At 37.1% G+C, this 17044-nt stretch overlaps 1 protein-coding gene across 1 annotated transcript; it reads left to right on the forward strand.

Annotated features, from left to right (window-relative positions):
* Window positions 1-3005: 3005 nt before the first annotated feature.
* On the forward strand, window positions 3006-16180 carry LOC125662654 (uncharacterized). Its single transcript, XM_048894943.2, has 8 exons — window positions 3006-3761; window positions 10310-10413; window positions 10626-10884; window positions 11218-12402; window positions 12700-13074; window positions 13239-13748; window positions 13937-14213; window positions 14617-16180. Exons 2-8 carry the CDS (start codon window positions 10312-10314, stop codon window positions 14801-14803), a joined length of 2895 nt encoding a protein of 964 aa, XP_048750900.2. The 5' UTR covers window positions 3006-3761; window positions 10310-10311; the 3' UTR covers window positions 14804-16180.
* The last annotated feature ends 864 nt before the right edge of the window (window positions 16181-17044 follow it).

Consider the following 17044-nt stretch of genomic DNA (forward strand, 5'->3'; position numbering starts at 1 on the left):
TAGAAATACATATTTTATAATTACACAGATTTATAGAAATACACATTTTATAATTACGCAGGTTTATGGAAATACACATTTTATAATTACGCAGGTTTATAGAAATACATATTTTATAATTACACAGATTTATAGAAATACACATTTTATAATTACGCAGGTTTATGGAAATACACATCTTATAATTACACAGATTTATAGAAATACAGATCTTATAATTACACAGATTTATAGAAATACACATTTTATAATTACACATGATAAGAACGTCGAATTTTATTTATAAAGATTAGTGTTTCATACATTACTGAATAATTGTAAAATCAAAATCAATCTGTATGTGTTTTTATGTATCGAGTTTATGCACTATCCAGATTTTAAATAAAATTATTCAAATCTAAAAAGTAGCTCGCCTGTCTCATGCTCTACTGCTACCAAAGGCGAAAGTCATTAAATTCTGAAAGGGGACAATTCATTTTAGTCGTGAAGGAAAGATAAATCAGCATAAACAGGGAGATAAATCATTATAGACAGGGAGATAAATCGTTATAGACAGAGAGATCGATCATTATAGACAGAGGGAGATAAATCATTATAGACAGGGAAATAAATATTTATAGATAGGTAGATAAATCATTATAGACTGGGAGATAAATCATTATAGACAGGGATATAAATCATTATAGACAGGGAGATAAATCATTATAGACAGAGGGAGATAAATAATTATAGACAGAGAGATAAATCATTATAAACAGGGAGATAAATCATTATAGACAGAGAGATAAATCATTATAGACAGGGAGATAAATCATTATAGACAGAGAGATAAATCATTATAGACAGGGGGAGATAAATCATTATAGACAGGGAGATAAATTATTATAGACAGGGAGATAAATCATTATAGACAGAGGGAGATAAATCATTTTAGATAGGGAAATAAATAATTATAGATAGGGAGATAAATCATTATAGACAGGGAGATAAATCATTATAGACAGGGAGATAAATCATTATAGACAGGGAGATAAATCATTATAGACAGAGAGATAAATCATTATAGACAGAGAGATAAATCATTATAGACAGGGAGATAAATCATTATAGACAGAGATATACATCATTATAGACAGGGAGATAAATCATTATAGACAGAAGGAGATAAATCGTTATAGACAGAAGGAGATAAATCGTTATAGACAGGGAGATAAATCATTATAGACAGGGATATACATCATTATAGACAGAGGTTGATAAATCATTATAGACAGGGAGATAAATCATTATAGACAGGGAGATAAATCATTATAAACAGGGATATACATCATTATAGACAGGGGGAGATAAATCATTATAGACAGAGAGATAAATCATTATAAACAGAGGGAGATAGATCATTATAGACAGGGAGATAGATCATTATAGACAGAGAGATAAATCATTATAGACAGGGAGATAAATCATTATAGACAGGGAGATAAATCATTATAGACAGGGAGATAAATCATTATAGATAGGGAGATAAATCATTATAGACAGGGGGATAAATCATTATAGACAGAGGGAGATAAATAGACAGGGAAATAAATAATTATAGATAGGGAGATAAATAATTATAGACAGAGGGAGATAAATCATTATAGACAGGGAGATAAATCATTATAGACAGGTAGGGGAGATAAATCACCTTTTTCTGTCTCCTTTATTGCTCCTCTAGCGGTCTGTGGAAGATTTAACCTTACTTTGACGTGTACCTGGACCAGTACAAGTTACGATAAGCGATAGGTTAGACTGTCATCTTCTCACGGTTTGGTTCAGAGCTTTCTTGAACTGGCACTTGTACTTCAAGGGCAGGAAAACGTATATTTCATATTCCCGGGTGATAAAAATTTATTGATGTTGATGCAAGTGCTTATTAGTCTGTCCTGGGGCCCGAGCTCAAGATATCAAATATTGACATTTCAAACGGTCTCAAAGTAACGTAGGTTAAACGTTTACAAAAAAAAGAAATAATCATTTTAAAGACTACTGGGTATTTGTATGCATTCCTTCCCTGTAAAGAAAATGTCTTTTAATCGTAGATTATATTTTTGGGAGGGAGGGGGGGGTCTGAATGAAATGTATATTGCGGACCGGTCATGTGCGTGACACACACACACACACACACACACACACACACACACACACACACACACACACACACACTCCTCTTCTGATAATCAATATTCAATGACGCGTATTTGAATTAAGTTTGAAAATGTGTAAAATGGTCAATCTTAGAATTGAAAAGGTTGGAAAAAAACAACAACCCACGATTCTCCACCATGCACGAAAACATATATCCCTGATCCGTCCATCACGGTGTCTGTGAGGAGTGACCCCCTCCTCGTGTATATATCCCTGATCCGTCCCGCACAGTGTCTGTGAGGAGTGACCCCCACCTCGTGTATACACCCCTATTACCCACTAGCCTTTGTACTTCACCCGACAGAGCATTTGAACTGCATTTTACGAAATACATCACAGAACGATAAAATAACCGCGATAACATATTTATAGAATGGCTGTCTTTTATGATGGTGTTTTCAAAAAAAAAAATAATCTTGGTGTCTCCATAGCCCCAAAAGAACCGGATATTAAATGACACCAACTTTCTCTTTTTAAATTAAAAAATTTTTTTTTTGAATTACAAGGAGAACGTTCTTTGTGTATTTGATTTCCCACGGCTGGTTGGTATGACGTAATTATGTAAATTAAATGTGCTTCACACACAATTGACCCTCCATTCGATTTTAGAGCTATCGGTGACTTCGGTAGGGGGCGCCCTAATCAGAATCATCTAGGTCTGTTTTATCAATAGTAAAGAACAAAGAAAATATAAATAACAAAATACCCCCCTCCCCCAGAAATCACGATAAACTATCATATCGATATAAATCTATCAATGTACTTAATCATACAGTCTTGTGTTACGTTGCTATGATAAATGAAGACCGGTAAACTATCGAAAAATCCAAAAAAAGTGTTTAAAGGTGTTTTTTATAATTATTATACTTATTTATTTAGTTATCCATTTATTTACCTACAAATCAATCTATTTAGCCAGTTATATCTATCTATCTATCTATCTACATGTGTCTACTTATTTATTTGTCTATCTATCTAGATTATGTCTCTATCCATCCGTCCGTCTATCAATACCTATCTATCATTTTGTGTAAATGATAAACATCCACGCTGTAAGAAAACCCTCCAGACAGTTAATCAATTCACATTTTTATTGAAATTTAAACTTTTTAAAATTTGTCCCCATTTAAATACCTTATCGGCGTTTTGGGGATCACCCCGTCAATATCTTTCTCTTACCTGAGATTTGATCGACATATCTAAATTTAGCCATATGTTCACTAATATCTAAGGCTGAATTTGACGAATATATTCAACGTTTTACTTGAATCAATGAAAGAAGAAAAAATATGTTATGAATTTGTTTATGGACGTGTTCCTAATTAAATCTGTGAAGAATTGGATGGGAAGCTTAACGTGGTGGAATATAGTTATGCGGTGAATTGGACCACGTGGGGATGAGCAATGAAATATACGACACCCCCCGATCGCATTTACCGTTATGTGTCTGTAATGTAGGCATTAAAATACACCTGTGCTTGACGTAACAAAAATTGTATATACTGTCAGCCGTAAACCATTGAAATTGTGTGGATCCGATAAAAAATTCATCTCGGCTGAGTTCAAATCAGGTAAGATATATCGTTCTATCTCAAAAATTCTTCGTATATATACAGGTACCTTTACTTACCTACATAGGTAAAGATACATATATACACTTATTCATGTTGACGGTTATATAGAAAATATGTACAAGCACTTTATACTGCATGTTTTGAATACAAACAGTTGTGTATTGCATTCAGATGTGCATTTTAGTATTGATTTGCAAATGGGGTAATGATATGTGTCTTCGATTACGCAATAATTGAATCAAATTTTGAAATCCGCGCGGAGAAGTTGAAATCGAGACTTGGAGATTCCTAATCTTCTGCATGGTGGGCGCAAAATAAAAAAAAAAGTCATAAGGGGCGGTTTTAAAATAGATTTTACTTCCTTTAATTAAATATAGCACTAATGTTCTATACGTAAGTTAAGTCTCATTAAAAATGATTTACAATCCTAGAATTTTCAGAATTTATTTTATTACACTATTTGTTTTTGTTTTGTTTTTTTCAAGAAAGACCTATGCTTGTTTCAGCCTTTTGAGTGTGCCCTTCGTGGGCCTCAATAAACTTTATGAATGGATATTCCCAATCGATAATTTTCATATCGGGTGTGCGCTGCACTCAATAAGTTATAAAAGAGACACAAATTATCGGGTTTTGATAGTTGATTCAAATAGGGACGGAGTCACACGGCACACCTGAGAAAAAGAGACTTTAAATATTTCTTCTTTCTTTTTTGGAAAAAAAAAGAAGAAACTTTAGATAATTTTTACATTTTCTCAAATGCTATGAATGTTGAGGTATGTGATAGAGAGAAAGTACAAGTAAGGAAAAATACATGCTACACCTGTATATTTCATTTATTTCTCTCCTGCAAAAAAAAAAATATCATTACAGATATGAAAGAGATGAATTGAAATGCTGCACACACACGCGCGCGCTCTGTACTCTGATTTAATTCATTTATCACTCAAGTCTCAAAGTTGTTTTTACAGGCTCAGGAGAACGGTTTTATATGCACACAAAATCATTGCACATTCACTTAAAGCAATGAAAATTGTATTCCCGCTTAACCAGCGTTAAACGCCATGCGATATTTACATACATCAGGGACACCATCACAATAAAGGGCATTTTAGTGAAATTATTCCCCCATAAAACTGGAATAAAGTGCGTCTCGGTAGACGCAGTACATTAATTAATGCATGCATGTTGTAGTGGCGGGATTAGAGAGAGAGAGAGAGAGAGAGAGAGAGAGAGAGAGAGAGAGAGAGAACTTCTTCAAGATCCCATGTTCTGAGAGGGAGGGAGGGGGTGGGGGTATACGCATTGCTGGTATAGATTGGCGTGCAGGGTCTCGTGTCAACTGGTACATGTATCTGTTATTGAAGCCGTCTTGTAAGCCGGGGTGATATCTCTCTCAGGCTTAGACCCTAGGGAGTGTGTAGTCTAAACGAAGTTTGTAATCTTGGCAAAAATATTTATAAAACAGCAAAAAGTTTGAAATAAGACATGAGCTATGTTATTTCCCCACTTTGACTTGGCCGTTTGTTTGTAAACTGTTGGTGTAATAGGATCGGCGTCCAGTCGAGCGTTATAATGGACTACAATGCACGTGTGTCGGCGGACTTAGTTTACATACTCGGCGTGGAACACATTTCAACAAATACTTAAACACCTGAGGAAGTCGGTATAATTTCAACAGGTAAACCCAAGTGCAAACAAAATTATTATAATGCAGTGTTAAAACCACCCCACTTGAAAGATAAACGGCCCAAAAAACCAACTAATACAGAGTCACGGATAACCGTAGGCGGATCCAGAAAACCTTATGTCTGGAATATTTATTTATTTGTCTTTTTTTTTCCTTTTTTTTTTGCTTACGTAGCCCTGATTATCGCAGTAAAAAAAAAAAGTTGATAATTACCGGGTTCATATTGCACAGAGGAAAATACGACTGTGTAACTTCTCATTTAGACCGCATTTCTTAAGTTTCCATCGCGATTTACATTTATATTGCCTAATATAACGGCCCTTGCACCTTATCCAGGTATCTGATTTCAGAGAGTAATTCAAATATTCGTAACAAAAGCAACCGTTTTGTCCGTTTAACAAATATTTCAAAGACCTGCTGGACTTGATTATCCATAAAAATCACCTGTTCGCGTGGTTTCTGGTGTAAAACGAGTCAAAATTCGCGTGCCGTATCTTTTTTTTTGTGAACTACGCATGCGTTCGTTACAATATAACTCATTTCTTTCTTCAATACGATACACATGCTCATTTCCGTGCTTAACCTTGGTGTAACGTTTCATTTATAATCTTTTTTCAACATCTTCACTTTGACATCAGATAAAATTAAATACCTCTATCAAGCACAGAAAATAATACCCAAGTTTCAATTTAAAACGAACATACGTGTATGTACAATGATGAAAATAAATAGTAAATAATATTTTCCTTCCCTGGTAGAAATAATAAATTTCAAACTTTAAATATATTTTTTTTCATGCTGACATCGAAAACAAACATTAAACAATGTGATTGTGAAACACTTACAGAATATGACCTCGTGCTAGCTAATCTAGGTCCTGCCCTGGCGTCAGCTATAATCTAAGCCCTGCCCTGGCGTCAGCTATAATCTAGGCCCTGCTCTGCCGTCAGCTATAATATAGGCCCTGCCCTCACGTCAGCTATAATCTAGGCCCCGCCCTCGCGTCAGCTATAATCTAGACCCTGCCCTGGTGTCAGCTATAATGTAGGCATTGTACTGCCGTCAGCTATAATCTAGGCCCTGTCGTCAGCTATAATCTAGACCCTGCCCTGGCGTCAGCTATAACCTAAACCCCACCCTCGCGTCAGCTATAACCTAAACCCCGCCCTCGCGTCAGCTATAAACTAGGCCCCGCCCTCGCGTTAGCTGCCTTCGCCCCTGTCTTTGCTCTATTTGCTGTAGGCCCTATTCCCATGCTAACTTCTGTACCTTCTTTCGCGCTAGCTAATCTAGGCCCCGCTCGTGCTAGCTAATCTAGGCCCCGCTCGTGCTAGCTAATCTAGGCTCCGCTCGTGCTAGCTAATCTAGGCCCCGCTCGTGCTAGCTAGTCTAGGCTCCGCTCTTGCTAGCTAATCTAGGCCCCGCTCGTGCTAGCTAATCTAGGCTCCGCTCTTGCTAGCTAATCTAGACTCCGCTCGTGCTAGCTAATCTAGGCCCCGCCCGTGCTAGTTAATCTAGGCTGCGCTCGTGCTAGCTAATCTAGGCTCCGCTCGTAGTAGCTAATCTAGGCTCCGCTCGTACTAGCTAATCTAGGCCAAGCTCGTGCAAGCTAATCGAGGCCATACCCTCGCTTCAGCTACTGTAGGCCCTGTCTTCGCTATTGTTAATATAGACCCTGACTATTGCCTCTGATTCTAATCTTAAGACACTTTGTTTATTTACTACTTGTTTCCGAAGTTTTAATCATTCTTATCCCCATACTCAGACCTTAGTTTGGAATGACAAAATTATTTTATTGAAAGCTTACTCCCAATAGGCCGGAGGTCTGGGACCGCTTAGGCCCCCAGAAACTCAGGGGATAAATGGTGCAAAATCCTGCACTCTGAGCATTTCCTGGCACTTAATTTTCACTTTCAAATTGTCTACTTCTTAAACAAAACTTTTATGTTACATATACATTTTAAAAAGTCTTAAAAGTGATACTTGTATCTGACGAAAATATCGTAAATATATATTAGTGGTCTTGTTTATCGTAGAATTAAATAATATACAGGTGTTGATAAATTTGAGTGATGTAAGTATCCACCTTTCATGTCATTTTTGACTCAAAACTCGTTAAAATTGAATAACTCTTAAACTTTTTGGTCCGCAAAAGGGGTGGTCCGGATCCCCCCCCCCCCCATTTTGGATCCGCCCTTGTTGATGAACTTGTAATTCCTGCAATGGATAATCAGGCCCCAAGACCATAAACTAAAAATAGACACGAGTCAAAATTTTAAATCCAGTTAAATCTTGAAATATGCATAAGTAATTGACTTTAAAAAAAACCCATCAGCTTTAAACATCTGTGCTAAGTAAATCTTTAAGGTTAAGAACAAGTTAATTTCAACCCCTGGTGTAAGTAAGCAAAATTAAACTTAAGTCCATTCTCAGTATATCGTCTTGAGGCCAGGTCCATGTCTTTCAGCTTCATTTAAGAATATTCAAACATTCAGTGATTTTCAATTTTCAAGAAAATCATGTGCAATCAATGATATAGGACATAATGTGTATAATTGAGTTTAGAAAGTTCTGACGTCACACAGAGGTGCTTGTCTGTTTGTGAAGCATTGCAAAATTGCAGTTCAGATATACATATTAAGTATGCAAAATGGGGGCGATATAACTGATGTTATCAGATAGAAAATAAATAATGTTTTTACATTTCGGTTAATACATATTATCAATATTCATGAGTGTTTAAGTTTTTGATCTAACATTTGCTTGTATATGTCAAAATCGAACGAAGTAGGTCACATAAAATGGGTCATAATGCACATTAACAGGTAAAGGCCCTTCTGAATAAAATTGAAGGTCAGACTTTCACGACATTCATATAAAAAATATTCAATATTACTGTTCTATAGGAATCCGGAATCCATAACGTCAACAGTCCAACCATTACAATGAAAAGAAACCACCACCTGTATTACGTAAATGTAAAATTTGAATAAGGGGCGAGATCAAAAGTTCAATGTCTGACAAAAAACTAAATTCATATAGTTCTCACCAAGACCCTCACTCTCTTCAAAACTAAATATGATAAATGTTGAAACTAATCGATTAACAAGTAAAAACATACGAGTATACGTAACACTGTGTATATCTTGTCTACTGTTTATTCACAAATGAGTGTACATTAAAACTATGTAAACTATTAAATGTTCATTAAAATGTAATATTACGTGGTTTTTAACAGTCGCTTGTCTTTTCCCCCATTATTCCAAATGTAATCGATGTCGGATGACAGGAACTTACGGGAGTTTTTACCCTCCCTCCCCCTAACTATTTGATTTTAGATTTTTATCCGACATCGATCTTTTGATCTCTCCCCTAAGATTCAAACTGAGTCACCGGTGACTAGACAAAAAAAAAACCACCGCTCCTACGAGCAGGCAATACAAGGAATACCCTGTAATGCATATCAACGTAAACTTCCTCTTCCGCTTTCTAAACAAAGTAAAATGGAATTGTACCACGACGAGCCATATTGCTATTGTAAGAAAGCTGTTTCACCATTTATTCATGATGGCAACTGACACACTACAACTTCTTTCTCTGAAACACCACGTGACATAAACACCACGTGACATAGCAACAGAGAGTTTTACAACTGATATTCTATTTCGTTTTATAGTGAGATAAATACTTATATACTTTGTCACATTTTCCCCTGATTATCGTATTCTGTTTTGTCAAATTGACATCCAATCGATCCCGTGGGGATCCGGGTTAGAATAGGTTCTCAGTACCCCTTGCTTATCGTAAGAGGCGATTAAATGGGGCAGATCTTCGGGCGAGACCGCAAAAAACCAAGGTTCCATGTTACAGCAGGTGTGGCACGATAAAGATCCCTCCCTGTTCAAAGGTCGTAAGCGCCGAGCATAGGCCTAAATTTTGCAGCCCTTCACCGGCAATGGTGACGTCCTCAAACGAGTGAAATATTCTTGAGAATGACGTTAACCGATAAACAATGACATTTCATCAAGGTATATATAAGTAACCTACATAGCAGGACTAGACTATGATTAAATGCTGGTCATATTCCCATTCTAAATATTGATTCAAACATACTGGCACAAATACTAATACACACATTAAGGCAATTGCAGTGTTAACTCGGTCAACAAAGTGAGGACACAGTCAATAAAACGGCTAATAAATACAAAAATTCCAAAAATAATTAATGTCTAGCTGGTGTGGGTTATGAGGCGATATATATCCATATGATTGTGGGACAATTTATGTAGTCAGCGATGCTAATCCTACGCATGCCAATTTAAAAAAAAAAAAAGCCAACACATGCTGTAAATACGAAATGTACCCGGAATTTCTGAAATATTTTTAATTATATGAATATGGATTCCATTAAATGTTTCATAATATAATTTTCAGATGTTGCGGCATTAAATACAATATTGAATTCTTAGTTAGGAGTGAATCATAAAACGTGTGGGAGAAAAGGAAAAAAAAAACTGGGAGGGGGATCTTAAAAGTTTTGTCGAACTCAATAAATCAAACTTTCAAACATTCTTAATGATATTTTCTCAGTCTATCTTTATATATCTATGATGCGACCCCATTTCGATACGATCGTTATTAAGAATAAACTATTCCATTCTCTTCAGACATAAAGTTCTATTGATGGACTGGATTGTAAAGTACATGAATATTTTCCCCCGATTGAAAACTCAAGATTTGAATGTCTTAGGAATTGCAATATATAATTAAATACATATACAGTGTATTAAAAAGCCAGTATACGAAAAACAAATTGTCATTGGATAATGATACTGATAAAGATGCGTTCTGCATTCAGTGATGTACAGAAAAACCGGAAGTAGAAGTGAGCCCTACTCCCCTCCAACCCCACCCGGAACTCCTCATAAAGACCGGAAGCATTCCTCGCTTGTGGACAAACAGGTACAGATAGTGAAAGCCGATTTCTTTTTTGCTTACACTTCTTTTGATATGAAATATACAAACAACTGTTTCAAATGTGCCTGACGTTCAGTTTGTGGTGAACATTTGATTTCAGGGTCTTCCCCATGGAAGGAATTTTAAAATACGCCTTGGGGATAACAAAATTCTGACGAAATAATAGTTAACCATTCGTATGACCTCTTGCATTGTAGGAATTACAGAATAGATACCAGGGGCAGCTCCTGCCGCCGTACGTACAGATAAAACGACTGTCTCCATTAGAGATCGACACCAGTTATGGTAACACCACTACCCCGGTGCTTCCCAGGCGCGGATCAACAGGGGAGGGACAGCAATATGATGTTTCAACCAATCCGCCTCCATCCCCTGGATTCTTCATTCCTACTGCGATTGAGCTGACCGATCAACAAAAGGGTTACATTAGAGACATAGTGCAGAGACTCAGTAACGGTATAAATAGACGATACATACAGTGCACTAATTAAGAGAGCGTAGTTAAAGGCTGACGTTAGAAACACCCCCCTTCTCCTATTTCTCAATCAATATCAATTTTATATCTCCGTTTAAATGAGTACTACTGGTCACCATGTAAACAGATTTCTAGTATCAAAACTTTCAGTTTTTAAAAGTCGTGTGTGTCCTCGCTGCTCTCGTACTTTTACTTTTGTATTTATTGTGCCCCCTTGTGTTGTATCCATGAAATGTTCTTTGGTCACTTGCTTGCGCCACTATAAACATGTTCTTACTTAGAACCCTTCTATACGATGTACTTTAATATTTCAGAGAATGCAACACGACAACCCGCCACAGAAGCCTCTGTTTCTAGTTCACAACCATTTCCACTACAAGATCCCTCAAACTTCCGTCTCAAACGTCAGATATCTACCGACAGTTCGGACTCCGCCGATATAAAATATTCCAGCAAAGGTCCCACAAAGCGTCTGATAACAGGGCCCACACTAAACTCACCAAAAGTCAAAGAAAAGGAAGGCGAGTTTTCTCAGAAAAAGTCAACCGAGTTAGATCCCCTTAAACTTTGTAGTCCCCCTACAAGTCGGATCTCACCTAAACCATATACAGCCACGTTACAGTGGGTTTTAAACCCGGAAGACCCAAACCCAAATTGTGTGGAAGATTTTATTCCGGCGTCGAAATTAATCCAGGAACAACAAAAAATAGATAAAGCAAAGCTTTCTTCAAGTGCGAATAGTACTGAACACAAAATAAATGAAAGAACCGCCTCGTTTTCGTCTAAAGATTTCCATCAGGAGATGATGGGAGGGTTCAGGGGTCGGGGTGGAGAACCAAATAACACGGCTACCACTACAGCCAAATCAAGCAATCATATGGTGACGGAAAGAGGATTTGTATTTCCTAAAGTTCCTAGTGTATCTGAACCCATGCCATTTAGTCCCAGAATTGTTGGGTCCCCACCTCAGTTTCAAAACAGAAATACAAATATGGAAAAGAAAGTATTAGAGTATATGAAATCTGAGATGGAGAAAGCTCCAAGTCTTGATGACGTCAGTAGTGATAGCGTTTTCGGAAGCAGCACGTCCCCACCAGACTATGCGCAAAACTTCATGGGAAGTTATTTAAGACAAAGAGCTCTAAGGAGCTTTAGTGATATTGAACACTCGCCATCTAAATCTGAGACGGAGGAGATTCATGCCATTCTGCGGGAACTGAAACGATGTATTTCAGACCCAACATTTACCCCACCAAACCAGAAAGCAATGCTACGAGAAGAGAGACTTGTTCATGAGATTTTCCCGAGAAACGAAATGTCCGAGGAGGAGTCACCGCCAAACGCTTTTGATCACGTGTCGGACCAGGTTAGAATCAACACAGATCTCAGGCGAATGAATTCCTACATGAAAAGTCAGCTGGAGGCGATGAAAAAACAACACGCAAAGCGACAGCTTTTCTCCCCACAGTCACGTGGAAGTTCCGTCAGTGAAGGAGGAGGTACATCTATCTATAATACGATGGCTGTATTTGTAATATTTCATTCTTTATAGGAGTTTTGAAATTCTTCACCATTTCATGAACTGTATTTACCCACGACACTGCATTACTAGAATTGCCTTTACAACTGTGGCTTATCAAGGAATTTCAGATTCATTGTCATATAGAAATATGTATCAATCTCTGCATAGATATAAAATCAAATCATGGTCATCATAATGATGAAACTTGAACTCGTTGATATGGTACGTGTATGTTTAGTTTCTAACAATTTGTCTACTTTGTGTATGACTTTAGGTTCCCGGTGTGCCTATATGCCTCAGCAACAGGAAAACCCGGAAGAGTTTACTCGATGGATAATAGAGGAACTCCGAACGATGTCCTCTCGTCATCATCCGTTCGATAGTTCAACGGGCGCCGAGCGAGGTCGAGCTCAATATGGAGACAGAGTGGACGGGTGTACGACGACTGCGTGTAATTCTATGTTCTGTAAACACAGACAGGAAAAGAGCCCGATTCAACAGTTCCTTCCGCCTCCGGCGTCACCACGACAACGGCAACCCTCACCGTCAGCCAGAATGTCGGCAACAGCGCCTTCGCCATGCCCTTCCGCGGGCCCCAGTCAAAGCACCTCACCATGGACACCCGTGACGCCAAGAAAACGCAAGAGAGGTAACATAGCAACGTCAAAGTAAATCGAACTCTGTCTCAAATAAAACTTTCCTTTAAAACTGAAATCAAATATTTTACCATATTGTAAGGAATTGCAGAGTTTTGGGAACTAGAAAACAAAAGCTAAATTTGATTTTCAGATCTTTATTATTTTTTAACTATAGATCAGGTGGAAATGCGAATCACATGTGAAAGAATCGCAGAGGAATCCGATCACGTGACAGACACACTCCGGTCTCTGGATCATGTACCCGGACGGAATTGTAAATGTGCGTCCGTCGAACAAGAGATCTTACAAATGGCGGTAGACGCTTACGCAAACATTCGTCGGGCGGACGACAGCACGCTGTCCTTTCAGCGATTCCAGGCCGAACTGTGTCAGACCAACTACAGAATTCTAGATGCGATGAAAATTCTTAGCACCATAAAAGCCATCTGTAAACACGGCAGAACGATAGAGGAAATTTACCCTGGAAGTGTGGTTTTCGTCATCTCCTGTCCCTCGGTGACGTCATTAGATGAATTATGGCGGATGTACGTCACAGGGGATTTGTTGCAGCTTGTAAATGACGGGTTTTTGACTGAGGGTGTTAGGATGAGACACAATGCTTACGACGTCAAACTAAAGGTGGAAATCTCCAAGGAACAATATCTGAGATGCAGGAAGAAATTAGGTGTGTTACCTCTCTACCAGTAGCTAAACCCATTCACAAAAGTGTTATTGTAGTTGGGTTTACAATATTGTTCCATACACCGATGTAGAGTGTAATCAATTACAGCTCATTTATTGACATGTTGTTGCAATTGTTCATTTTTTGATGAATTTTTGAAATTATAATTATTTGTCTTTTTTTAATCTCAGCTGCAAAGTCTGTTTTGGAGTCCTCTTTTTCTAAGAGCGACACAGAGATTATGTCCGTAGGCAGCAGCTCAAAAGAAAACGTATCCTCCCCATACAGACGAAAAACCATGAAAAACCTTGCCGTGGTACACATGCGAAGTAGCTCAGAACCAACACAACATGTCCACTCGCCGTCCAATAGTCCGAATTACGCATGCTCACCATTCTCTCCACGTGACAGGAAGTTTTCTTACCCAGTATCCGGTGAACAGTCTCCTCGTAGGGCTTTTCAAGAATTGTAAGTATTTAGTTTATTGGATCAAGGGAGATAAATGAATGACAACAGATCTTACGGGTGAACATTCTGTCCTGAACCTTTTCTAAAACCCAAAATAATATTGTTTTCTATAGTATATAGATAGGTTCAATAATTTTGGTGGACATTAAATTTTGTGATCTTATCGGAAAAACTATAAAAAATCAATAAAATATATTTGTTATTTCACGGACATATCAAAATCTTTTAAAAAAATCAGCATCTTTAATCACTCGATTTCCTGGTCTTGCTGGATATGACAACAAGGTCGAGGGTCAAAGTGAAATAGTGCAAATTATACATTTCACATTGTGCAAATTCATCAGAATTATCTTATTAGAAATACTTAAATGAGCAATATTTGGATTGATATCTAATATTTCAGACAATTTCCCCAGTCTCCAACGACGCGTCGAGTTTTCAACTTTGACCTGAATTTGACCCCGACATCACCAAAACGGAAAAGCTTCGCAGATGTGCAACCATGGGAGAATGGAAATGAAAACGAGGCTGAAAATTTATCATCCCCAAAACGTTTTAACTATGGGAATAACACGTTCTTCAGATTCTGACAAATATGTTAAAAGATTTGATAATTTAATTCAATATATCAAAAACGTTAGATTTCTGTGTACAACGACCACTGTACTTGTGCTCGTGTTGATGGTTTTCTCCATTGCTGTAATTTGAACCGCCCCTCCTTGGTGATTCTGACTTTAGATAAATTGTTGAAGGTTGGAATCACACAAGCTAGAGATATAAGAATATGTGTGTTACCCTTAAAACAATGTATGACGTGTCAATAGGAATATGTGACCAGCATAGACAATTTCTATAGTATGTCATATTTTATAGAGTATATACACGAGACTGCAGATAATGCGACATGATTTAATTTGAATCTGTGTGGTATATTAAGATTTGTGACGAAGTGATTTTATTTTATAAAAGTGCTTCTACATTTTGTTATGTTGGTCTTTGTAATTGTACAACATTATAAAATGTTATGTTTTTTTTCATTTTACAACCATTAGATTTTGTTGTACAATTCATACAATTTTGTTGTATAATTCATACAATTTTGTTCATACAATTTTGTTGTACAATTCATACAATTTTGCTGTACAATTCATACAATTTTGTTGTACAATTCATACAATTTTGTTGTACAATTCATACAATTTTGTTTTACAATTTTGTTGTATAATTCATACAATTTTGTTGTACAATTCATACACTTTTGCTGTACAATTCATACACTTTTGTTGTACAATTCATACACTTTTGTTGTACAATTCATACAATTTTGTTGTACAATTCATAGAATTTGCTCAAAGCTTCATCCCTCCCACTATGTTTTGTATCGTTTTACAATTGTGCAGCTTATCTCTGTCCGTCCGTCAGTGTTCATCATTTTGCGATTTTGCCATATTTATCTAATTATCAATCTAATTAATAACGTCTTGTCATATACATGTGTACGTTATGTCGGCTGTTTACATTGATCAAGAATTGAGTTTTTAGTTCAGATCCGAACAAAACGAAGAAACGTGTTTTCTTAGTCATTGTTGCGAGCTGCAGGCAGCTATGTGTACAAGAAGGCGGATCCAGAACTTTTAAGCCGGTTGTGAAGTCATTCGTGGTTAAATATTCTATTTAAAATATGAGGTTTCAGGAGTATATATCTGTGATATGAATTCTAAAAGAACAAATATTCAGTTACTGGTACGCTCACATTGGATCCGCCCCATGTTGTATCGGTTAATAGACCTCGGTGTACTCTGCGTTAGTGTCACTGTGTGTTAACCTATATTCATATATTCCCTTGTTTCTTTGTTTATTGCTTCATTATCTCCACTGTGTGTACATGAACATGAACTCATAATTTACAAATTTTTACATACCAAGTTTGATGTGAATATTTAAAATAAATTCCATTTCAAAATTGAGCATCCTTTTGTTTTCTCTCAATTCATTTGCATACAAGCTCTAGAAGCAGGGCGTGACGTAGTTGTTTTCTCTCAATTCATTTGCATACAAGTTCTAGAAGCAGGGCGTGGCGTAGTTGTTTTTTCGCTGTCATGACGACCAATCTCGTTATTTTTGGCATCGGTTTCACTCGCATTATGTTAGGTAGATATGTTTTACATTCTTGATTAATATGCAGGTGTAACCTTTATCTCGTATGTGTGGCGCATATCAAACACTGAATAAATCCTAGCTTTATTCAGCATCCATTGAATACCCTACACTTCCGGTTGCTCTCTGTATGTTGGGTTGCATGCTACTTGACGTCGTCCTGCTCGAGAATTTTTCACTCATATGAAGACGTACATACATGTATAATGTAAACATTGCCGATGAAGGGCTGCAAAACTTCGTCCTATGCCAAGCGCACCCAACATTAGAACAGGGAGGGATCTTTATCTTGCCACATCTGCTGTGATATGGGGCCTCGAATTTTGTGATCTCATTCGAAGGACCGCCCAATTCAGTCGCCTCTTGCGACAAGTAAGGAATACTGATAACCTATACTAAACGTTAAAACTTCGAGCGAAATCAAATCGGTGATGAAAACATAGAGAGAAAAAAAGTCAAAAAATAACTATTACGTATGAACGTGTTGTTTATTATTCCTTCATCCGACTTATCGAAATTGTGTTTGTCTGTCTGTGTTATAGTACGTCCCATTCCAAAAAAATCACTTGTCTAGAGACGTCAGCAACTTTAACACAAATTTTGAATCTCCGATTTTAAGGTCGATATGCAAGAGCTCGTTCTGCGCATGATCAGTTTTTAAATCTACGCAAGCT

This window comes from Ostrea edulis, chromosome 8 (assembly GCF_947568905.1).
Source record: "Ostrea edulis chromosome 8, xbOstEdul1.1, whole genome shotgun sequence".
NCBI classification, from domain to species: Eukaryota; Metazoa; Mollusca; class Bivalvia; order Ostreida; family Ostreidae; genus Ostrea; species Ostrea edulis.

Excerpts from the sequence above, each read along its gene's own strand:
- LOC125662654 (XM_048894943.2), top strand. The coding sequence starts at position 10,312 with ATGTACAGAAAAACCGGAAGTAGAAGTGAGCCCTACTCCCCTCCAACC. Across the intron at positions 10,885-11,217 it reads AGTGCAGAGACTCAGTAACG|AGAATGCAACACGACAACCC; the intron begins GTATAAATAGAC and ends TTAATATTTCAG. Across the intron at positions 12,403-12,699 it reads TTCCGTCAGTGAAGGAGGAG|GTTCCCGGTGTGCCTATATG; the intron begins GTACATCTATCT and ends GTATGACTTTAG.